Source organism: Heloderma suspectum, chromosome 4, assembly GCF_057233095.1.
Source record: "Heloderma suspectum isolate Gila_16-S chromosome 4, 16-S_ref, whole genome shotgun sequence".
Taxonomy (NCBI): Eukaryota; Metazoa; Chordata; class Lepidosauria; order Squamata; family Helodermatidae; genus Heloderma; species Heloderma suspectum.
Window position 1 is genome coordinate 143926446 of NC_139461.1, and position 24969 is coordinate 143951414.

A 24969-nucleotide genomic window follows, 5' to 3' on the forward strand; every position below is an offset into this window, starting at 1 on the left:
CCCCCTCACCCCCCCCCACACACACACAACCCATACCAGAAGCCAGCGCAGGACAGGCTATCACAGAGTGAGGAAATATAGTAGACAGTGATATGGAAAGGGGATTTACTTATTTTAAAAGAATGAGGGGAAGGGGATTAGAATTTTTATAGAGCCAATACTACAATACTATATATAGAGCCTTTACTATATAAGTAAAGGGGATTTACTTATTTTAAAAGAATGGGGGGAAGGGGATTAGAATTTTTATAGAGCCAATACCACAGCAACAGAAAAAAAGATGGCTGACTATATCAGTATGGATAAGGAGGAACTGACTGAAGCTTGTCAAGAAAAGAACCCGCCTTATGAGGGCAAATTCTTAGATGATCTAAGTGTATTGTTAACACAGTCCATGCGAATGTGCAAACTGTGCCCACCTGATTCTTCAGATGGACAGCAGGGATCCCCAATGTGATGTCCATGGGTGCCATGGCACCCTCAGGCACCTGCAATGGTGCCTGTAAAGGAATCCTTAAAGTGGCGCCCGCGGGCACCCACAAAAAAACTTTTTTAATCCCCCTTTTTAATATTCATACACGGATTTGTATAGATCCATAGCAATGAATACACATGAAATGCATATAACTTTCAAGAAATTATACATAGGCTTCAATAAAAATGTACCAAACATCCAAATAAGTATCCATTTGAAGGTGATGTCTATATGCCACCCATTCAAATATTGACAGTGTTGTAAAGTCCTCAGTCATTGCATTATAGGAGGTGAGAGTTTATCCTTCCAGTGTTGTAATATCAGACTTTTAGTTGTCGAAAGGGCTTGGAGAATCCATTTATGCTGACCATTTGTTAATTTCCATGAAGCAGGTAAATAATTTTAAAAAGTGAATATTAAAGACTGTTACAGCACAAAATTTATCTGTGTAATAGCCTCCTCCCCAAAAGAAGCAAGTACTGGACCAAAACATATGTTTAAAGGAAGCATTAGTTTAAAGGGTATAAATAAATATCATCATCATCATCATCCTGTCCAGGGCTAAAACCAGAGCCCACTGCTGACTGGCCCTGTGCTGCCTCCTGCTGCTGCCAAAGCCCCCCCCCCATAGCCCACTGCCGCTAAAGCCCGCCCACCAGCTGTACAAGCCTCTGTCCACCCATTGGCTGCTCGAGCCTTCCCACCCACTGGCTGCTGACGCTGTTTCCCACTCAGCCAGCCAGCCAACCAACATGCCCTCCAGGATGTTCTTTACCTGGCCAGTGGGGGACAGTACCAACAACTCCTCCTCCTCCACGTCCTCCAGTTGGCTGCTCACTGGCAAAGCACCATGGGGCCCAGCTGGCCCAGTCTTCAGGCCCCAGGGCGTACAATTTTAAAACTTTTTTAAAAAGCTATCTGAACCAATCAAAGACCGCCCTGTGACCTCATTGGCCATGTCCCCTCAAAAGCAGCATCTGACTGGTTCAGGTCGCTGCTGCTCAAAAAGTAATTTTTTTTTAAAGTTTAGAACGAGGTGCTGCAGGGCCTACAGGCTCGACCCCAGCACTTCCTTTTGCCAGCTGGGTGGGCAAGTGAGGATGAGGATGGCAGCAGTTCTGCAGAAAGCTCAGGGATGGGCCTTTCTGAGCCTCTGGGTCCTTGGCTACTGCCCACATATGCTGACCCCTGATGCCGGGCCTGATTATGTCCAGCAAAAACCACCAAGTCCAGCATGTGTCCTGTTATATGGGTAGGATCAGATATTAATCTAGACAAGCCAAGAGTTGTCACTTCTGTTGAGTTCATCTTAGCATGTTGAAATTCCCTTGGATAATAAGCCTGTGGGAACTCAACACCACACCTGAGACCACCTCTACAAGCTCAGAGAGGGAGACTGTTAGGCAGCAGGATGGATGGTATGCCAACACAATCCCAATCCTGCCTCAGAGGCACACCAGTATAGATACAGACACTCAAAAGCGACTGCCAGATAAGGTACCTATTTAGGGCCATGGTCTTATGATAGATGACTGCAACTCCACCTCCCCAGCCCATGTCTAACTTGCTATAGTGTTGGGAAACCTGGTAGATGAAGCTCAGAGAGACTGATTTCTTCTGCCTTGTCTAACCAGGTCTCTGCCACACATGCCAAGTCAGCATGGTCATCCAAGATCAAGTCCTGGATGGCCAAAGTCTTCCCATTTACTGAGCTGGCATTCAACATACTTGGATGACTTTCATTCAAAAGATATACTAGACATAGTTAGCAATTATACAAAAACAAATAAAACAAAAAGGGAATACTTCCATCTGAAATCTTTTAAACTGATTTTCAGGTGAAGAAAACTTCACAGTCCTTTCTAAAATCAACAAAAATTAAAACACAAATAACTCTCAGAGTTGTTTTATGTGTCATATAGAATTTGTACGACATGAAGCATAAATTCTACATGTAGTGGATTTTTTCATGCCTAAACCAAAATGATTTGACACTTGTCACTGCCTTTAATACAATAAAATTGTATGTTTTTTCTAGTTTCAAAACTTCAGTTTAAGTTGAAATCTCTCAATAACCAGACATGTAAGACAGATTAATTTCTGCTTCTATCCTTAAAGATTGTTATATATACCTTTAAACCAGACAACGTATGTCCAAGGAATCCCTCAGTTGTTACAGGAAGCCAAGAGTGTACAAAAAGAAATGTAATATGCACACACGATTTCATCACCAGCCGCTGCCATGGGCAAACTGCTTCAAAGCTTATCCAAAGCACCAAACATTATTTCCTAGCTGTAGAACTAAAAATTAATAAACATGCTGGAAAATAGCATTTTCCTAACTAATGCACCACAACCACGTCACAAATGTTTCACATATGATGCTACCCAGTGCTATTACATAGAGTTTTAATTCACCTTTGTAAACTGGTGGGTCCATCTTCCAGCACCAGATCTGTGTGTACCATTTCTTGTTTCAGTTCTCCGATTTCTGAAGCGATTGTGTCAATTAGCTAGAAGAAGGGCAAGAACAGTATGACGTCAAGTAAGTGTGGAAATAAAAGAATAGGCAAGATGAGTCACTCAAAATTACAACCCATTCACCCTTTTCAGTTTTGACTTCCCTTTCCTGAGACAAGGGGGGGGGAGAAACAGGATAAGGAAACAACTTAATTAACTCCTGGATGAAGGGCGGGGGGAACATTCATTACAATCCCAAGGGTACTCAGGAAATTCCATCTTATTAGTAATCTAAGTAGATCTATAAAAGCTGATAACATTTATCTGAATGTTTCTATCTGCCTTCCAGCAAAAAATGACCCACTAAGAGACTTACACACACAAAAACACCATCATCAAAATCTAAAACAGAGCATAGCTAAATAAGACATAACTTGCAGGCTTAAAAATACTTAGGACACAATCCAGTTTTATGTTGTAGAAGTGAGATATTAATGATATACGGCAGGATAGAAATGTTTTAAATACATACATACATACATACATACATACATAAGTTTGAGCATATCCTTAACTCCCCAACTGAATTCAAAGAGACTTCAAAGCATTTCACTTTGGTTGAATTATTTAAATATTAGCATTTATATAGTGCATCACATATTCAAAGCAATTTAAGTAAATTGGGCCAGTTCAGATGTGACAATAAGCTTGGGTTCCCAGGAATCCTGGCTTATCAGGATTGAGCAGTGTGCTCATGCATACTGCCTGATCGCTTCCGCTTAGCTCCTCCTGCAAGTGAGAGCAGCTAAATAACTATGGACCTTCCATTTGTGGTTTGTTTATTGGGATATCCAAACTGGGGATTCTAGCTTGTTTCTCCCCAAACAAGCCAGGGTCATATGACAGCAACAAACTATGGCTTATGACTCTGCTTGTTTGGGGAGAAACAAGCCAGATACTCTTACTCATACTCTTAGCCACTAGGCTAGACTAATGCTTAGAGCCTCGAATGGAATGAAAAAGGAAATGCTTTCAACCTTCCACCAAATTAAAAATAAACTATTTTCACTGAAGCAAAGTACTTCATTTCACAGAAGAACGAAACCCAGAAAATTTCTAGCCAGAGTAAAAATTGGCTCACCCTGGAAAGGCTAAACATACCCTACAGTTCAGTCCTGGTAAAGGTGGATAAAGGACCACCACGTTATGGATAAAACTCAGTCACTAGATCAGGTGCAGGCAACCTGGTGCTCTCCAGATGTTTTTAACTACAACTTCCATCAGTCTCAGCGAACATAGCCAATGGTAAAGGATTATGGGAGTTGCAGTCCAAAATATATGGAAGGCACCACGTTGCCTATCCCAGCACCAGTGATGTGGGTTTTCTGGAAAATTTTGACTTGGAAAATGTTCCAGAAACTTTTCTGGAAAATTTTTCTATGCAAATTAGGCTACAATTGCATTGAGTTATTTGCATCCAATAATTATCTGATGGTCTAGAGATTGATCTAGCTTTGCATGTTTATTTTACTTGTATTCAGTAAAAAAACAACAATTCCAAGCTAACAAAGTGCCCCATGCTGATGTTTTATCTCAATACGCCACAAATATGTGACCTGAAATATTTGGGGAAAAACACTGAAGTGTACCTAATATAATTGAAACACTATGTAGAAATTGTTAGTGGAATATTTATGCACATTTAAAGACAATACTTCCCTTACATTGTTTAAATCAGAGGTGGGCAACTTCCAGGCGTTGCTCCCCCAGACCCTACAGGGGGCCACACACCTGCCCCGGCTTGTTTTGCCGCCACAGGAAAAAAGTCCCCTTTAAAAGAATCTTTTCCCCCTGAAGCCATGAGGTTGAATTTTGATGGCGGAGCAGTGGGGCAAGTACAGGGTGGAAAGAAGGCTGGGGGCGGGCTGCCTGTTGCTCACTGCTGGTTTAAATGTAAGAAAAAACAAAGGTACTGAAAACTGTTAGCACAGCCTTCCCCAGCATGGGGCAAGATCCAACGGTGGCCTTGTGTGCACAGCCAGCTTTTCTGATCCCAGTCCGCATGCAGCCAGCCCTGCCATTTCTGGTCCAATTTCCAATTTCTGGAAGGGGCCTATAAGACCATCGAGTCCAACGCTCTGCTCAATGCAGGAATCCAGGTCAGAGCATCCCTGACAGATGGCTGTCCAGCCTCGTCTTGAATGCCTCCAGTGTGGGAGAGCCCACCAACTCCCTAGGTCATTGGTTCCATTGTCGGACTGCTCTAACACTCAGGAGGTTTTTCCTGATGTTCAGCCGGAATCTGGCTTCCTGTAACTTGAGCCCATTATTCCGTGTCCTGCACCCTGGGATGATCGAGAAGAGATCCTGGCTTTCCTCTCTGTAACAACCTTTCAAGTACTTGAGAGTCATTTCTGCTTGTTTCGAGGCTTGTCCCCAGAACCACTACATCACCACCGCAAGCTGTAGGGGCTGCTTGTGGACCAGAAATGGAGGGGCTGGTCAGGCACGGACCAGAATCAGCGGAGCTGGCCATATACGCAAAGCCACTGTTGAATCGTGCCCCCCAGATGTGTTGGACTACAGCTCCCAGCATCCCCAGTCAGCATGTTTGGCTGGGGATATTGGGAGTTGAGATCCAACAAATCTGGCAGGCACCAGTTTGGGGTAGGCTCCACTAATAACTGTTAGTAACCCAAAGAACTGTGCATCATATGCTGAGAGCCACTCATCTATTTCAACAGAATTCAGCTCTCTTTCACTGAGGTTATTGGGGCACCTTCAGTTTCCTTGTCACTACTTATTAGTTCCTTTTCACACTGAGGCATGTATGTATTTCAATGACATATATGGATTCTCTCACATACGTGCTAGGGATAATCACCTGAGAAACATCAATTACAACTTCCAAACAGCCAAGCTTGCCTAACACTGTATTTGTAATTGGCACCCAGTCATTGTTACTAATGAACTTATGAAATGGAAAATATTCCATGGAAAAATAAAGCTCCACATCACTGCTCTGTACTAGATAATATTTCTAACAAGGGCTTAATGGTATGATTAACAATCAATCGCATTGTGGGTTTTAAAAAATTAAACACCAGGTGCCAGGGATGGATTGCCATCTTTGGTACCACGGTGCGTGGTGAGGGGAAGTGTAAGCCTTCCCAACCCAGCCATGATCTCGGTAAAAATTCCCCCTCCCGTTCATGGCAATTTGCCTTAGGAAAAAAGGGGAGCTGGAAGACTTTTTTCTGTCCAAACATGCAAAGGATTGTGACCTTAGTCTCTTTTTCACAATCTGAGGAAAAGCTTTGATAAATCTTGCTGCTTTATATACGGAATGAAAACATGCCATATTGTATAAAAATCAGGTATTTGAAACTTTAAATTAGCCTTTAGCTAATTTAAGGTGATATGTCAGTTTTTCTGCCATGGCTATTTTCCACAGCTCCATGTACCAGACTCCAGCGTTAAAAGTTCTGCAGTTTTCCAACATTTAGCTATTACTCTACGAGCTGCCATCAGCATAAACACAGTTCCTTAGATGTCACTTTTGCATTTTGTTCTTCCCGGTTTGGTAATAGAGCCAATGCTGGTGCGACACATACTTTGCTGTGCAATGTTTGCCATTTCTGAAAATATGACCACCACATATGACTATATAAACTTTGCTGATCAGAGTTTCTCCAACATTTTTATTATTTGTGTTCATTACCGCTGCCAGACATGCTGGCATAATATACCACCAGTGTAACAATTTTGAAGAATTCTCCCTAAGGATTGCTGAAACAGTTTTCTTTGATTGAGTCACCCATAATTCATTCCATACATTTTGCTCTATTGTTATCCCAATATCATTTCCCCATATTTTCATCTTCCCCCTTGGTACCTACTGTCTTCTGAGCATCTCACAAAGGTTGAATCTACACATAGTAGTTTTACTGTTATCATACTGCAATGATAACTATTGGTGCCCATGAGACCAATGGGCACCAATAGTTATCGCTGCAGTATGACAACGGTAAAACTGCTACATGTGCATTCAGCCAAAGAATCCTGGATGAGGCTGATTTTGATCTTATCCAGCAGGGAACAGTTTCTATTCCATAAGCAAGCGTGCATATTTAGGACTGAACTTGGATTAGTTATGCCATAGGAAAGCCTGGCATTGTGAAGTGCAGAACCCCAGGCCAGGGGGCAAAATCCAGCCCTTTTGGGATCCCAATCCAACCCTCCTGGGATCCCAATCCAGCCCTCCAGGGATCCCTGGGGAGCCATGCCCCCTTTCTCCAAACCACCAATTGTTTGGCGATTTTCCGGCTCCCCCCCCCCATCTTTTCCCCATTCTAAAAGGTTGAAATGCTTCTCCTAAGGCTTAGTTTCTGGAAGTAAATATATGTTGGTATTTTTTGCCCTGTCCCTCTTGCCTTCTTCCACACCCACTACCAGAATGCGGTCCCCGAGAGCTTCTCCAAAATGGAATTCAGCCCTCAGGTTGAAAGAGGTCCCCCACTCTTTATCTGAAACATACTGGTAGACCACAGGAATTGGAGGGGGGAGGGGGCACTGAGGAGCTACATGACTGAAGTCAGAATTACAAGACAGAGCCACAACTGTATTCCTTATTTCATAAAAGCAGGAAATTCTGTCCTGGTTATATGTCCGCTGACATATGTAAGCAAACCTTATGCACAGTCATTTGATGATTATACTAGGGAGGGTGGCGTTGCAGCCAGACTACGGGTGTTATGGAAGAAGCATTGGTCTTTGTGTCTCTAGGAAAGGATGGGCCAAGGCAGAAGGAAGTAGGGGATCTCCTTCCCCATGGTGTGCCACATCTTGTCAGTTGTGTGGGAAAGGGCCTGGGACCGAGAAGGCAATGCCGCTGTAGGTGCTAGGGATGCTCAAGGATTTCATTTGGTCCTCATTTTTAAGCCAATTGACCTGATTCGCACTGCACAGATTAGAAAGCAGTTATCCTTTAGTTTTCAACTTTCCCAAATTTTGTAACAGAGTTCTCAGCTAATAAAAAAAGTGTGTTTCGTGGGAGGGAAATTAAAAGATAATGCGAGTTTTCATGCAGTTCACAGATGGATGCAGAAACGGGATGGAACAGACGTATGAATGAGCATATGCAAAACTGACATGGACTGGAAAGAAATGCAGCTGTCTATTCCTAGCGCAGGCTCATGGCATCTGCTAGCAGTTTGTTTCATTGGAGCTTCCAGTGCTCATGTGCCCCCTGCTGGACACAAGACTACACTGTGCTGAACATTCGGTGTTGCCAAATGATGAATGTAGCAAACTGGCTGTCATCATGACGGATGCAGGCTTGTGTGCAGAATGGGAGTCTTTATATTGCACTATCCACTAAGAGTCACAGAGGGCCATTGTGCTTCCGATGAGTTCCCTGTCAATGCAGGCCCCTGTACAGAGTTGTAGCAGGTTTTGCTCCCACTGTCAAGTTATCCCCAATCCTGTGATTTACATTTTGCCATAGGAGTGAATGGCAACTACTCAGTTATATGCCAGACATTAAAAGGGCAGACTTTTACTGTTGGGATAAGGGAAGAATATCCCCTGCCTCCTAATGAAAGCAGCGCCGGGGCGGGGGGCAGGATTTGCTGTCTCTCTCCTGTGTTCCAGATTGCAGATAGCTAAGCGTGGGGCACATCCGATATCATTCAATAGCTGCCACTGAGAGTGATGGCAAGCAGCCAAATATACTGTGCCTTCAGTGTTTTGGTATGATGGACCCCTGGGCTTTTAAGAGCATCTCTCTCACAGTTCTGTACACCGGAAGGATCCACACCTCATATTCTAAACACAGATGATCCAGAGGTCATGACAATCAGTATTTTTTCTGAGCAAACTCAGCTTCATACAGTAGTTCAGAAATGTATTTTATACAAACATTGGACAATCTGGTGCCCTCCAGAAGTTTGGGGCTACAACTTCCATTTTCCCTGACCACTGGCCAGGCTGGCTGTGGCTGATGGGATGTGTAGTCCAAAACATATGAAGGGCGCCAGGTTGCCTAAACCTGACTTAGACATTAATTTATATCCACTTTTCTTGTGCACTGACCACCATGCATGTTCACCATGCATACAAATAAAGCGTATGTCTAAAGCACCTATTCCCACTAGCACACATAAAGCAACACTCCACTGTGAATGCTGTCATTGAAGTGGAACTACACATTTGTTTCCAAAAGACTACAAAGTACCCATTTCCAACAAAACACACAAAGGTTTGGATCCAGATTTGTGCTGAATCAACTGTACTGGCAGAAGTAGAATATCCCACCCCCTCCTTCCCATGGCAGCCCCTCCAAACCCCTGAAAATACTACAGAGAGACTCAGTACACCCTGCTGAATGGGGTGAGCTGTGGTGTGTGTAGGGGATGTGGGATAAATCGGACAGAGGGACCTTCCACTAGCACAGCCCTTCCTCTGGTGGAAGGCAGGTCATGTATTCAACCATATGCTTCTATTTCTCCAGAATATATTGGCCTGCCTGCCTGCCTGCCTGCCTTTTCTTTTCTTTTCTTACCTTGAGCAGGCAAACAGAACACATCCAAATGGATTGGCTAAAGCCAATCACCAGTAGCTCCAAATGCTCTGTGGAACCACAGTAAACTGATACAGAAAGGCAGGAGTTACAGGGATAAGAGCACTTGTTTTTCAATGGGTCACACCAGCAGAACCACAACAAAATTTGGAGAGGAGGGGAAGAGGTCCTCAACCACAAGGGGGCCTGTGGGGATAGATTCCAGGCTCTGTGTTTTTTAAGCTTTAAATACAATAATTTCTAATCCTTTTGGTTTGTGAAAATATACAGTGGTGAGAAAAAGTTTGTGAACCCTAATGATAATTATGGAAATTCCATAGTTTCACCATGATAGCCTTCATGAATCAAAACCAGTCCTTTTCTAAATATCTAATAGGATTTATATTAACCAATTCTATGTCTTGTGTAATAAAATGATATATAAATTAGGCAAACAATGAGTACTTAAGAGTCAGGGTATATGAAAAGTAAGTGAACCCTTGGTTCCATCAGCTCAATTAAAGGGAATAATTAGAATCACATGTTTAAGTAATGAGGTAGATCTTCAGGGGTGAGTTTGGGAGTCCCCACCTTATAAAAGGATCAGCAACTTTGTGAGTTTGGTCTTCACCATACGGTTGTGTGGAAACACGTCATGCCATGATCAAAAGACATCTCTGAGTACCTCATAAAAGCAGTTATTGGTGCTCATCAGTCTAGAAAGGGTTAGAAAACTTTTTCTAAGGATTTGGGGCTCCACCAATTCACTGTCAGACAAATAGTCTACAAATGGAGAAGGTTCAAGACCACAGTCACTCTACCCGGTCCCACTAAAATCTCTCCAAGAACAAAACGGCACATCACCCAGGAAGTAAAAAAGAGCCCCATAGTAACATCCAAGGATCTGCAGGCCACTCTTGCTTTGGCTTCTCAATGATCAGAAAAAGACTGAACAAGAATGGTGTTCATGGGAGGAAGGAAACCACCGCTCTCTGAAAAGAACATTGCTGCACATCTGAAGTTCCTTAAACATCACATCGATGATCTTCAAGACTTCTGGAACAATGTTCTCTGGACAGATGAGTCAAAGGTAGGATTTTTTTGGCCTCAATGAGAAATGTTATTTTTGGCGAAAAATAAACTCTGTGTTCGAACAGAAAAATCTCATCCCAACTGTCAAGCATGGTTGCGAGAATGTGATGGTTTGAGCCTGCTTTGCTGCCTTAGGACCTGGAAGGCTTGCCATCATTGACACAACCATGAATTCTGCAGTGTATCAGTAGATTCTAGAGGAGAATGTCAGGCCATCCATCTGTGAGCAGAAGCTGAACTGAAAATGGGTCACGCAACATGACAATGATCCTAAACATACAAGCAGATCTACAAAAGAATGGCTGTGGAAGAAAAAATTCCATGTTTTAGAGCGGCCTAGTCATTCTAGGAATGAAGCTGAACTGCAGACTGGAAGGTCGGCAGGTCAGCAGTTCGAGACCTGAGTGCTGCATGACGGAGTGAGCTCCCGTCTTCAGTCCCAGCTTCTGCCAACCTAGCAGTTCGAAAGCAAGAAATTGCAAGTAGATAAATAGGTACCGCCTCGGCGGGAAAGGTAGCAGCGTTCCGTGCACCTCGGTGTTCAGTCATGCCGGCCACATGACCACGGAAGCGTCTTCGGACAGTGCTGGCTCTTCGGCTTAGAAACGGGGATGAGCACCGCACCCTAGAGTCGGACACGACTGGTTGGGGACACCTTTTTTTTAGTCATTCTAGGCTATTCTAAAGTCCAGACGTAAACCTCATGGAAATGTTGTGGCAGGACCTGAAGTGAGCTGTTCTTGCAAGGAAGCCCCCAAATGTCACTGAGTTGAAGCAGTTCTGGAAGGAGGAATGGGCCAAAATTCCCCAAAACCAATGTGAGAGACTGACCAACAGTTACAGGAAATACTTACCTGAAGTCATTGCTGCGCAAGGGGGTGCCACCAGGTACTGAATCTAAAGGTTCACATACTTTTTTCACACATGGATATTGAATGTTGAATCAGTTGTGGATAAACAAATGTTGAAAAAGCATCATGTTTGTGTTTCATTTGTTAAATCAGGATCTTTATCTAGGATTATGGGGTTAGATTAAGATCTAATAACATGTTAAATTGGAAATATGTGACAATCTTAAGGGGTTCACAAACTTTTTCTTGCCACTGTAAGGAAAAGTGTACAGATAACATTTTACACAATTGGTCATTAAAAAGTAAACCTGCTGCTGCCTTCTAATGTTTGACCAGTGAGCACAAAAACACTGAACTAACCAACAAATTTTAGGAGGAATTTTTATTTTATATAATTAAAATTGCATTAAATATTAGATAACTAAGGGCGCAATCCTATGGCCCCTAGACATTTTCTGAGGGGCCATAGGATACACAGGATTTTCACCTCTGAGGCTGTAGACAGAGCAATGACCTCAGAGGTGAAAATCCCTGCTCGGATCTTCACCCCACTTCCCCCTCCCAGCCACCACAGAAAGCTCCACAACAGCTCCTATTCCACGGTCGGTGTCACAACCTCAGACAAGGATGGGGAGAGGAAAAATGGGGAGGGGAGGGGAGGGGAGGGGAGGGAGCAGGGAAGAGATCTATCCTGTGGCCTCTCCAGCCACGGGCCCACCCCCACAACTCCACTAGATGGGCTGAAAAACCCATCGAGTTGAATTTTTTTTAAAGGAGGTGAAAACCACCTCCATCGCTCTTCCCACCTGCTAGCAGCAATGTATAGGAATCTTGGAAGCCTCTGGGATCAAGTGGCAACCTGATAAGATTACTAAATATATTTGTCTACCTGTACATAAGTTCTAGCTATTCTGTATTGATTCCTCACCCCACCCCACCCAAAACATTTCTGACTATGGGTCAGGAAAGAGTGAGTGAGTGAGAGAGAATGCACATGCATGAGAATAGAACAAATCTGGTAGAGAAAAAGGTTCCATATTGCAGGTTGGGGTTAAAGGTGGATCCCTGATCTGAAAAAGGTGAAGGCTCTAGGATTAGTGCATATTTCTACCATGAAGAGGAAACACATAAGAATAGCACACCCAAGTCATGCTTGGATTCTGAATAAACACATAACATATAAGACAGCCTTGTAAAGAGTAGCTATTCTTATTCCTAGATGTTGTAAAACATTTCTTGTACAGAAACCAATTACTTTGCCTGCAACACTATAAGCTAAGATGGCTTTCAATGGCCACCTCCACTACAATTTGCATGGGGGAAAAGCCTCCCTTTGCTCCAATAGGAGGACCCCCCCCAATGCAAACAGCAGACATTTGTCCCCCACTGGAGTCCCAGTCCAGTTCAGCTCCCTTACACCTGCAATTTGCATTAGGAAAATCCTCCAATTCACTCCCATTGCAGGCTAGGGAGAAGGCATTCCAAATCAGGATTTCTGTTTGCGGACAATGGTGGACAAAGGGTTAAATCCCTTCTATCCCCTATGCCAGGGTCATTAGGGGCTCCTGTGCCTGCTATTTGCATTCAGAAAAAACTTCCCATTGAAGCAAATAGGTGGCTTTTCTGCAATGCAAATCTGGATTGTGGCCCTCCTGTCTGCAATTTGTATAGAAAAATTGCAGGTACAGGCACTTGATCTGGATCAGGACTGCAGCAGGGGGCAATGGGTTAGCGGTCTCCTACTCCACCCCCACAGCAGGATCCTTATCTGGATCAGGCCCAGCAATCTGCTGCTTTTCTGCATTGGCTGGGGGGGGGAGAAGTACCTCCCTCTGCACTCAGCATAGAAATCAAGGAGGAGGAGGGGCCAGGAAGGAGAGTTCAGGGAGCCCAGGTGGGAATCCTCTGGTGTAAATGTCCCTGGTGTAAACTTTGCTTTCTCCCACAGTAGCAGGGCTTCCTCTTCTTTCCAGAGCCCTGCATCCTCTTGAGCGTCTTAGCTGTTTCCTCCTCCTTTCAAATAGTGAAGCTCATTGATTCTTAAAAGCCACCTTGTTGCAAGCCTTGGCAGACAGCCAACAATGGCTGCATAACTCATAACTATCTTTCTACTTGTGGGTTTTCCCCAAAGCATGCGTAGCATTTAAGGTATTTTTAAAAAATATTTCAACAATGAGTCTTTGCTTTGTGCTGTAAATTGGGGACTTATTTCTAGCATTCTCTCTCTCAGGAATACAATATGGGATAAAACCTTGATAGAAAATAGGTAGCAGGGTAGAGTAATAAACCCAGTGCAAGTGAGAGCAATAAGAAGAGGTTTTCAGAGTCCCAGAAAACTTGCTAAAAAGTAAACTGCTGGAAGAGGATGTAGTCTGGGTCTGTTCTTTTCTAAGAGGGCAAACGTCATGCAAATGGGAAAGCTTCCAGATCCAGTTGCAAGCATAATGAAAGTGAAAAGGGGACACATGGTTAAAGCATGGATGAGAGATGACAACGCATTGTCCAAGTGCACCACCATTGTCCAGAGCAAACAGGCTACAAACATAGGACAACTCCACACTTTCCTTGGCTAACATGTTTGCTGTATATATGTCAGTGTTGCCTCAGGGTCTCCTGTAGCAAACACTCCAGAATGGATGACATATACATTGGAATATAACTTATGGGGATCTTGACCTAATCCAAATTCTCAGGCTAAACTAGATGTGACACCATTTACACAATTGCTTGAATGGATTTTTGTGAAAGCGGGTTGTTGTTGTTGAGTAAATAGCAGGCACAGAAGGCCTAATCTGGATCAGGAATCTGTGAAAGGGGGGGGGATTTAACCCTTTGTCCCCCACTGCATTCTGGATTGGACTCCCCCAAGCCTGCAATATGCAATGGAAGAAAAGGTCTCACCGGTACCAAAGGGAGCTTTTCTCCCAATACAAAGAGCAAGCAACAGATCCAGACTAAGCCCTCAGCAAGGACGCAAAAGGATAAAGCATCTCCACTCCTGCCAAGGTTCTGATCTGGATTAGGACCTCCACACCTTCTATTTTCTCTAAAAAAAAATCCTATTCACACAATTGCTACTTACATGAATTGTGTCATGTTTAGTTTGGCCCTCAGACATACGAACATGGGAGCTTAAAGATGTGTACATTTTAGGTACACTGCAGAAGACACTGGTGTTAAGACTGGTGTACACTCAACAAGCATGTTTGCTGAATTAAGTGAAAAGCTGCCTTTAGGAGGGTGTCCTACGCAAATTTCCTAGAGGTCAGTGATGACATGAGAACTGTTCTGTTATCTGGTCTTGTGTTCCCGTCACCTAGCAGATTAAGAGTTGGTTTTAGAATGTAAGCTCCACAGGGCTGGGATCTGACTTTTTGTTGTTGTTGCTATTCTTTAAAGCAGGAGTGGGGAACGTTTTTCAGACTGAGGGCTCAATTGGTTTTGGGCAATTGGTTTTGGGCAGAGCCACCCAGGTGCTGGCATGTGGCCCTGTGACGTGATTGCCCCTCCTCTGCTGCAAACAGTCTTTTTAAAAGCCTGACTGCAGTGGGGGAGGGGTGATTTTTGGAGGGGGTTGCTGGGTTTGGGAGGGGAGGGTTAGTGCTTCCCTCCCCAGATCCCCCGAAAATGCCTCAAGCTGCAATTAGGCGTTGGAAAATGCCACCACTGACGCCAATAAGGGCTTTTTAAAAGGATGATTGCAGTGGGGGAGGGGTGATTTTTTGAGGAGGGGTTACAGCCTTGGGGAGGAAAAGCTAGCCCTCCCCAGCAGGCCCCTTCTGAAAATACATGCACATGCACACACAGTGTAATTAAGCTTTTAAAATGCCTCCACTGGCATCAATGGGGGCTTTTTAAAAGCCTAATTACATTGTGGGAGGAATTATTTTTTCAAGGGGAAACACAGTGTTAGGAAGAGGAGGGTTAGTTCTTTCCCTCCAGCATCTAACCCCCCTCCTCATGCCCTCCTCACTGCAATTAGGCTTTCTAAATGCTTCCACTACCACCATGGAGGCTTTTAAGAGGCGTTAATGTAGCACGGGCAGGGGAGCACGGAACTTGTCTTATCTCTGATCAGTGAGGAGAGATAAGTTAGGGAAGCTGACGGGCTGGATGGGGACCTCCCACAGGCCATGTTAGCAAAAGCAAATAGAAACGCAAAGAATCTGTCCAAGGGATTTGCGGGGGAGTCCAACCTGATGCTTCCTATTCTTTTAAGAGCCTGATCTACTGCTCTGTCACTTCACTACTGAAGTAGAAAGGTCTAGGATTTAACCGAAGTCTAGCATCCCCACAGCAAATGTTGCCTGTTTCCTGCCCCTGTTGGGGGTGAGATAAAGATAAGAAGCAGGCCCAGACACAGCCAAGGAACTGCCTTGTATTTATAGTCTACAGCCTAAGTTTTTCCCCCATGAGGGAGATGATTTAAATGCCTGGACAGCTCTGCCCCACTTGTCAAGCACAGGAACTGGCTTCAACCACCATAGCATATGCCACTATTTCCACCGCTGAAGTGGATTTTAAAAGCTAGACTGTAAGCAAAAGTTTTCAGTCTCCTGATTCTAAGTGGTATGCCTGACAGCAACACCTGCAGCAGCTGGCAGCTCATACACAGCTCAGAAGTAAAATTATAAATGCCCTAAATCAGGAAAGACTTCAACAGAAACAGATTTTTTTTAATCAGCAGCCTATCTATGAGCATTAAACTACAGCTGTCAAATGTGTGTGCATTCAAACTTTCCAATCTACTAGCTGCTGAGAACTGGATAAAATATATTTGCCTGTTTGTTTAAAAATCACAGAATTATTTAAACAAACACACAACTGGCATATTTGGATTTCAGTGAAACTCAAATCAAATGCGGCATAATGCGTACCCATATACACATAGCTTCCTTCCTTATCAAAAGGCAACAACTTAACAGAGCATAAGGTTTGAATAAAGCACATGACATTGTTTATGTTTTCTGTTAAAGTACAAGAAAGAAAGAGCCATAGAAAGACAGATTTCAGTGATTCAAAAACTAAGTTTTCCTATTGTACTGCTGTCAAAATTCTGAGATTGAAAAATAAGTAGCAGAAAACTGAGAAACACCTTACATATCAAAGAAAATACATCTGTCTACTTGAAGGAACAGCTTTTCAGTACCTTAAAAAAACTTCCTCTCTCATCGAGGCACTGGGCTTCCATGGCTGAAGTTGACGTTTTGTTTGGGAAAGCTCCACTGAACTCCTCCTAGAAGCGGAGACATTTTTAATGGTTAGTCCAGTCAGTAGGAAATTCCTTTCTAAGCCACAAGAACAGTCACAACAACAGTTTTGCCAAGATCTTTTCCTGTCAACAACACAGTGCCATTTATTTCCTACCAGAGCCTTTAACATATCCTTTTGGCCTGTTATTTCCTGCGAGTTGCACTTCAAAGACAGTGCTACTGGCATTTCCCCCTCCTCAAAAATGATCCCACAAGTTACTTCTGGAGGATTTTTACAGACTCATGAAAAAGAATACAAAGGCATAATGCTTGCTTTGTCTGCTTGACCTCTGCTTAAAGTGCACATTGAGTAAATAATATGAGGTGACTACAATCATCCGCCTGAGATTATAGATCTAATGTGTTAGCAAGGAAAATTGCACCAATATAGGGGCATGAAATAAGTTACTTGAGTTATAAATATGAGGAGCAAAGAAACCTGGGTTCAAATAGCGTGCAACAACAGAAAATGCAAATTCATTTTCAGTGCCAGGAATCAGCATGCAACTATTAGAGTCCCTCTGAATATGTTCAGAGTGTTTGTTTCAGCTATAGCACCATCCAGAAACCTGTGACCAGAAAGAGACAAAAGACTAGCAGCCCTCACTTCTGCTACCAAATTAAAAATGATCAAGACAGCATTTGGTTTGTATGAATTCAAAGATGGGGACCAGTATGCCCCAATGTACTAAATCTAGGAAACAATAGGGAACAATGGAGCAGTATCTAAAGGAGTGCTTGTCCCCCTGCCGATTCTTTTCCACCCTGCTGATTCCGTTGTGCAAGCAGTGGGTCTCCCTGACTGCGCTGTGCAAGCTGGACCCACTGCTTACGTGAGAGAGATTTCGCGCTTCTTAGGCAAAGCCCCGAAAGGAGTGGAAATGCTCATTTCTGGAAGAAAGCCGGTCAGTGGAGCTTCCTTATGCAAGCTCTGCTGACCTGCCTTCTTCCAGAAACAAGTGTTTCCGCTCATTTTGGGTTGCCCAGGACGTGCTAAACCACCACTGCACAACAGGTGGGGCCCGCTTGTGCAATGCAGTCGGCGGGGCAGAAGACAGTGGGCGGGGCCAGTAGTGCTCCGTTGGATTCTGCCCAGTACTACTCTCTCTTTTTTAAAATAGTAACCGTTTTGTAGCCATAAATCGTGGTTATAATATCTCTTGGCTTGTTGAAAAGAATCCAACATAAATATAGATGTCAATGGCAATATACAGTCAGGGCCAGAAATATTGGAACAAAGATAACTGCTTTGGCAGTTGGCCTCTGTACACCACCACATTGAAGTTGAAAGGAAGCGCACCCAGATGGGAGTGAAGTCAGGACTGTCAGCTGTAATTCAAGGGGTTTGATAAAAGTGGGGCACTACCCATTCAGGAAGGACAGCCAGTGGCATACCCCCCCCCCATCGTTGGTGGCTCATAAGTAATGGAACGAATGGCTGACAAGCAGCTGCTTGGCCAGGTGTGGCCTGTTTCCTGGGTACCCCATGACCAATCAAGCAGATAAAAGGTCTGGAGGTGGTTCTGAAGCTGTTCACTGGAACTTCCAACATGAGGCCCAAAAAGGTGTCTACGCGAGTGAAGGAGGCCATCATTAGGCTGAGGAAACAAAATAAACCCATCAGAGAGATAGCAAAAACAGTAGGAGCGGCCAATACAACAGTTTGGAACATCCTGAAGAAGGAGGAATTAACTGGCAAGCTCAGCAACAGCAAAAGGCCTGGAAGACCATGGAAGACAACTAAAGTGGATGACCGCAGAATTCTGCTCATGGTGAAGAGGAACCCTTTCACAACATCTAGCCAGGTCAAGAATGCTCTTGAGAAGGTAGGCATGTCATTGTCAACATCCACAGTCAAGAGATGGCTTTAGGACTGTAAATACAGGGGATTCACAACAAGGTGCAAACCACTGGTAACGCTCAAGAACAGACAGGCCAGATTAGCCTTTGCTAGCAAACACCTAAAAAGCCCGCCCAGTTCTGGAATAAGATTCTTTGGATGGATGAAACCAAGATTAACTTGTACCAGAATGATGGGGAAAGTATGGAGAAGGAAAGGAACAGCTCATGATCTGAAGCATACCACATCATCTGTCAAATATGGTGGAGGCAGTGTTATGGCATGGGCATGTATGGCTGCCCATGGAACCGGGTCACTGGTATTTATTGATGACCTGACTGCTGATAAAATGCAGCAAGATGAATTCTGAAGTGTATAGGGCTATACCTTTTGCTCAGATTCAGCTGAATGCTGCCAAATTGACAGGACACCGCTTCATCTTGCAGATGGATAATGACCCAAAACATACAGCAAAAGCTACCCAAGAGTTTCTCCAGGCAAAGAAGTGGGATGTTCTTCAATGGCCAAGTCAGTCACCTGATCTCCACCCAATAGAGCTTGCTTTTCACTTCCTGAAGACAAGACTGAAGGCAGAAAGACCCACAAACAAGCAGCAGCTGAAGGCAGCTGCAGTAAAGGCCTGGCAAAGCATCTCGGGGGAGGAAACTCAGCATTTGGTCATGTCCATGGGTTCCAGACTTCAGGCAGTCATTGACGGCAATGGATTTTCATCCAGGTATTAAAGGCGATCCTTAAGTTTGAAATGATGTTGGTTTGTTCCATTACTTATGAGCTACCAATGATGGGGGGGGTATGCCACTGGCTGTCCTTCCTGAATGGGTAGTGCCCCACTTTTGTCGAACCCCTTGAATTACAGCTGAAAGTCCTGACTTCGCTCCCATCTGGGTGTGTTTCCTTTCAACTTCAATGTGGTGGTGTACAGAGGCCAACTGCCAAAACAGTTATCCTTGTTCCAATATTTCTGGCCCTGACTGTATTAGGGGCCAGAGGAGACCTTAACTTATCCCAGTTCTTCACTCTTATATTCCTACAGACATTGGTATGATCTATACCAGTAGGCAACCTTTGGGGGAGTGTGAGTACATCTGGTAATTTGAGAAACTGTCTTGTGCACCACCACAAAATGGGCATGCTGCAGATGGAAGCATAGGCTTGCAGCCACCTGCCATTTTCATTTCCGAAGGATGTCTCTGAGCCTCATGTGTGGCCCAGAGGCATTCATGGGAAAAGAAGATGGGAGTGGCTAGAGGCCCTCACTTTGCTTTGAGGTGATCCCAGCTGCCAGTAAGAAATTTTGTTTTTGGTTTTTTTTAAGTTGGAGGGGTAGGGCACCTTGGCGGACACCAAGGAAGGCCTTTGAGAGCACAAAGGTACTCAAGGGCACCGTGCTGCCTACCCTGATCTATACATTTCCTATTCTTCCCCTACATATTTATTTATTTACAATATTTATATACCACTCCACATCAAAACTTTCAGACCAGTGAACAGCAAGAGCGAAAGAATAAAACACCATATTAAAACAATTTAAACATTTTAAAAGAAAAAAATTCTGATAAGACTGGATTTAATAAACTGCAGCTGGTCACTCAAGGAAGGCTTCTGGAAATAACAATGTCTTCAGGAGGGACCGGAAAGAACAGTGTTGGAGCCTGCTTGACCTCTAGGGGCAGGGACTTCCAGAGAAAGGGGGCTACCACACTGAAGGCTCTTTTCCTGGTGGACTCCAACTGGGCCATGGGTCCATGTGGAACCACCAGAAACATGCCCTCTAATGACCTCAGTGACTGGGCAGGTTGGTAAAGAAGGAGGCGCTCTCTCAGGTATCCTGGTCCCAAGTTAGTTAGGGCTTTGTACACTAGTACTAATACCTTAAACTGGGTCCGGTGGTGAACAGGCAGCCAGTGCAGTTCCCTCAGCAAAGGAGTTGCCTGCTGAAAGGAGGCACCATTAATTTAATTTGGCTGTGACCCCCAGTTGTTTAGTCACCCAGTTTGAACTTTGCTGATCATAGCATTGACTGACTGCTGTTAATAAAGCTACTTATTAATACCAACTAATATTTGGTGTGGATAGTCCTCCCATTTTAACACTTTTTTTTGCATAGTCTTGAAGTTAATCCAAGAAAACTCTGAGTCTGAAATAAATGTAGTGATAATGGACTGCAAAACCTTGATTGTAGATTTAGGAACTGCTAATGGTAGGGTCAAAAACAGAAATTAAATACGTGGAAGGATATTCATCTTAACTGTGGCAATATTGCCGAGCTATGACAACTATCCTTGACTCTACCTTTTAACATTTAAAGAAATACTATTAGGGCTCAATCCTATAGTTCTGGGACAGCATCCCAGTGACCATAGGATATTTTGGAGTTCTTCACCTGAGGCTGTAGACACTCCTAAGACCTCGGGAGGGGGACTCTGAGATCTGATCCCTCCCCTTGCCCCCTCATAGCTGCCATGGAAAGAATCATGGCACCTGCTTTTGAAGTTGCAAAAAATGACCTTGGATGGCTTCAAGAAGGGTGAAAAGAGGGCAGAACGGTGGACAGGGAGGAGACTTGGACCCAAGGTATCCTGTGGCCTCTCTGTCATGTGTCCCCAGCCACCACTGGTAAGTAAGCTAGAAGGGCTCAGAGGCCTGTCTAGCTGTGTCATTGTCTTGTTTTGAGGAGGAGGAACAGGAGGTGAAAACACCTCCATCCTCCTCCCGCTCTACCAGGAATAGTCCAGCAGGACATAAGATTTTTGAAGCCTCCAAACTCAAAGGCAACGGGGTGGAACCCCATAGAATTTATTAAAGTTTTATCAATGATTTCTGAAATATTGTCTGAAAACATAATTTCCTAATAATTCTGACTTTGGCTGACTTCATTTCATGCAAGAGTACCAAATTCTTGTATAATATTCAACAATTTATTAATTTATTACCGTCAGGTTCCTTATAAAAAGTGCATCAACTGCATAAATACATATTTTAGATGTTATCCCAACAGTTTGGGTTGCTGAGATTTCAGTATTATTTCTCACCAGGCTAGCCAATATTTCTATGCACATATTAAACAATAGGGGAGACAACCAATGTTATTGTCTTATCCCCTGTTTTGAATAAATTGTCTTGACATAATGCCATTGAGCCCACTCCTTGCTTAAGGGCGCAATCCTATGGCCGCCAGACTGTGTCTAGACAGCCACAGGATTTTTCAGTTCCCAGAAACCTGACTGCCCTCCCCTTCATAGGCAGCACAGTTCATTCCTAGCTCTGCACTCATAAGAGCAGTGCAGAGTAGGCAAAAAGGGGGCGTTCCTGAGGGTGGGGAGGGGAGGGCAGAACCATCATTATGATGCTTCCTATGCATTTTCTGGCCTCCCCTCCCCCCGCCCGATCCAACCAGCCCCAGCCAAAATCCAGCTGCCCTCTAATGTAGGGTGGCTGGAGCACGGAGAAGATCCCCTCCGCACTCCGCCCACCCTGCATTGGATAGTCAGCTGCCTCCAAGTTCGGAGGTGTCCAACTATCCCCATAGGATTGTGCCCTTAGGTTGTTTATATGCAACTGATGCCCTCACTCAGTTTGGAATCCTCTTGTCTGGTTCCTCTCTCTAAATGGATGGGATTAGGTTCTAGACATACAAGAATGGACAGGGTTCCTCCCACAGTTTCTACTGTTAGAGATGTGTGTCATGTCAAATACACTTCGATCCATTTTTTTCATGCTAAATTGACTTCATGGAGCAATCCAGATCTAAAAATTGGTAAGAAAATGTTTTTGCAGCAGACATGGACAGGCAAGGTGATTTTTACTTGAGATCAACTGGTGGGTGCTGATGATGAGTTCTTGTTGTTCTCTATCCTGCGTGCCAAATACGATTTGCCAGCTATGGCTGAATGGCAATACTTGCAATTGCAGCATTTGTTTGTATCTAGATTTGGCCCTGCCACTTTTACGGCATCAGAGTCTCCGTCAATATTGGAAGCACTTACTGAGGCTGGTCAGGCAAAGCGACCCATAGTCCATGTCTATAAATACTTGTGATCCGTGAATAAATACTATATATAGGTTTCTAAGCAGGAATGGATTAGGGAATTGGATTGCCCCATTTTGCTTAATCAATGGTTTGCTGCTTTAGCATCTATATCTGTCACGTCTATGGACTATGTCTTAGGCTGTGTCTTATTCAGGAAAAACACTTGTTTCATGTATATTGCACACCACAACATCTCTTTAATAAGAGTTTGTCTAAATCAGCGAACTGCTGGCAGTGCAATGCAGCTAATGCGTCTTTTAAACATATATTTTGGCAATGCCCAGTAGTTGCTTCTTTTGGGGAGGAGGTTATTATATGGATAAATTTTGTACTGCAACATTCGCTGATGTACATGTTCTTTTAATTTTCTACCTGCTTCTTGGAAATTAACAGATGGTCAGTGTAAATGGATTTTCCGCACCCTTTGGACATCAAAAAGACTGATAGTACAACACTGGAAAGATAAACGCTCACGTCCTATGCAAGAGACTGAAGACCATACAGTGCTTTTCAATATTTGAACAGGTGGCATATACAGTCAGGGCCAGAAATATTGGAACAAGGATAACTGTTTTGGCAGTTGGCCTCTGTACACCACCACATTGAAGTTGAAAGGAAACACACACAGATGGGAGCGAAGTCAGGACTTCCAGGTGTAATTCAAGGGGTTTGACAAAAGTGGGGCACTAACCATTCAGAAAGGACAGCCAGTGGCATACACACACACCCATCGTTTGTGGCTCATAAGTAATGGAACAAACCAACATCATCTCAAACGTAAGGATCGTCTTTAATACCTGGATGAAAATCCTTTGCAGTCAATGACTGCCTGAAGTCTGGAACCCATGGACATGACCAAATGCTGAGTTTCCTCCCCTGAGATGCTTTGCCAGGCCTTTACTGCAGCTGCCTTCAGCTGCTGCTTGTTTGTGGGTCTTTCTGCCTTCAGTCTTGTCTTCAGGAAGTGAAAAGCATGCTCTATTGGGTTGGGATCAGGTGATTGACTTAGCCATTGAAGAACATCCCACTTCTTTGCCTTGAGAAACTCTTGGGTAGCTTTTATTGTATGTTTTGGGTCCATCTGCAATATGGAGCGGTATGTTTTGCTGTTTGTTTTGGATCCATCTGCAATATGGAGTGGTGTCCTATCAGTTTGGCAGCATTCAGCTGAATCTGAGCAGAAAGTATAGCCCTATACACTTCAGAATTCATCCTGCTGCTTTTATCAGCAGTCAGGTCATCAATAAACACCAGTGACCCGGTTCCATTGGCAGCCATAAGTGCCCAGGCCATAACACTGCCTCCACCATGTTTGACAGATGATGTGGCATGCTTTGGATCATGAGCTGTTTCTTTCCTTCTCCATACTTCTCTCTTCCCATCATTCTGGTACAAGTTAATCTTGGTTTCATTCATCCAAAGAATCTTATTCCAGAACTGGGCAGGCTTTTTAGGTGTTTGCTGGCAAAGGCTAATCTGGCCTTTCGGTTCTTGAGCGTTACCAGTGGTTTGCACCTTGTTGTGAAGCCTCTGTATTTATATTCATAAAGCCAGCTCTTGACTGTAGATGTTGACAATGGCATGCCTACCTCCTCAAGAGTGTTCTAGACCTGGCTAGATGTTGTGAAAGGGTTCCTCTTCACCATGAGCAGAATTCAGCGGTCATCCACTTTAGTTGTCTTCCAGGTCTTTTGCTGTTGCTGAGCTTGCCAGTTAAGTCCTTCTTCTTCAGGATGTTCCAAACTGTTCTGTTGGCCACTCCCACTCTTTTTGCTATCTCTCTGATGGGTTTATTGTGTTTCCTCAGCCTAATGACGGCCTCCTTCACTCGCATGGACACCTCTTTGGACCTCATGTTGGGAGTTGCAGTGAACAGCTACCAAATGCAAATGTAACACTCAGAACCACCGCCAGGCCTTTGATCTGCTTGATTGGTCATGGGGCACCCAGGAAACAGGCCACACCTGGCCATGCAGCTGCTTGTCAGCCATTCGTTCCATTACTTATGAGCCACCAACAATGGATGTGTGTGTATGCCACTGGCTGTCCTTCCTGAATGGGTAGTGCCCCACTTTTATCAAATCCCTTGAATTACAGCTGACAGTCCTGACTTCGCTCCCATCTGGGTGCATTTCCTTTCAACTTCAATGTGGTGGTGTACGGAGGCCAACTGCCAAAACAGTTATCCTTGTTCCAATATTTCCGGCCCTGACTGTAGATACCACCTTCGAATGGATAATTATTTGGACCTTTCTGATCAAGTTAGAAGCTTAGAGGTACCTCCTAAATATGGCACTGCTTCTAAGAAGCTGGTTATAGTTGTTGTCTTTCTCCACATTTGGCTAATTAGGATGCCTCTTCTAGACAGGTCATAGCTTGCTATGTTGAT

General features: G+C 44.0%; 1 protein-coding gene across 4 annotated transcripts in view; it reads right to left on the bottom strand.

Annotated features, from left to right (window-relative positions):
• RIN2 (Ras and Rab interactor 2) overlaps positions 1–24969 on the bottom strand; it is a 102540-nt gene that overhangs the window by 40554 nt on the left and 37017 nt on the right. For all 4 annotated transcript variants that reach the window (XM_084850741.1, XM_084850738.1, XM_084850742.1 and 1 more), the window contains 2 exons: positions 16587–16673; positions 2894–2988 (listed from right to left, as the gene is read on the bottom strand). In XM_084850741.1, coding sequence (XP_084706867.1) covers positions 2894–2988; positions 16587–16628 — 137 coding nt within the window. In that variant the 5' untranslated portion in view covers positions 16629–16673. The remainder of the gene's footprint in view (positions 1–2893; positions 2989–16586; positions 16674–24969) is intronic.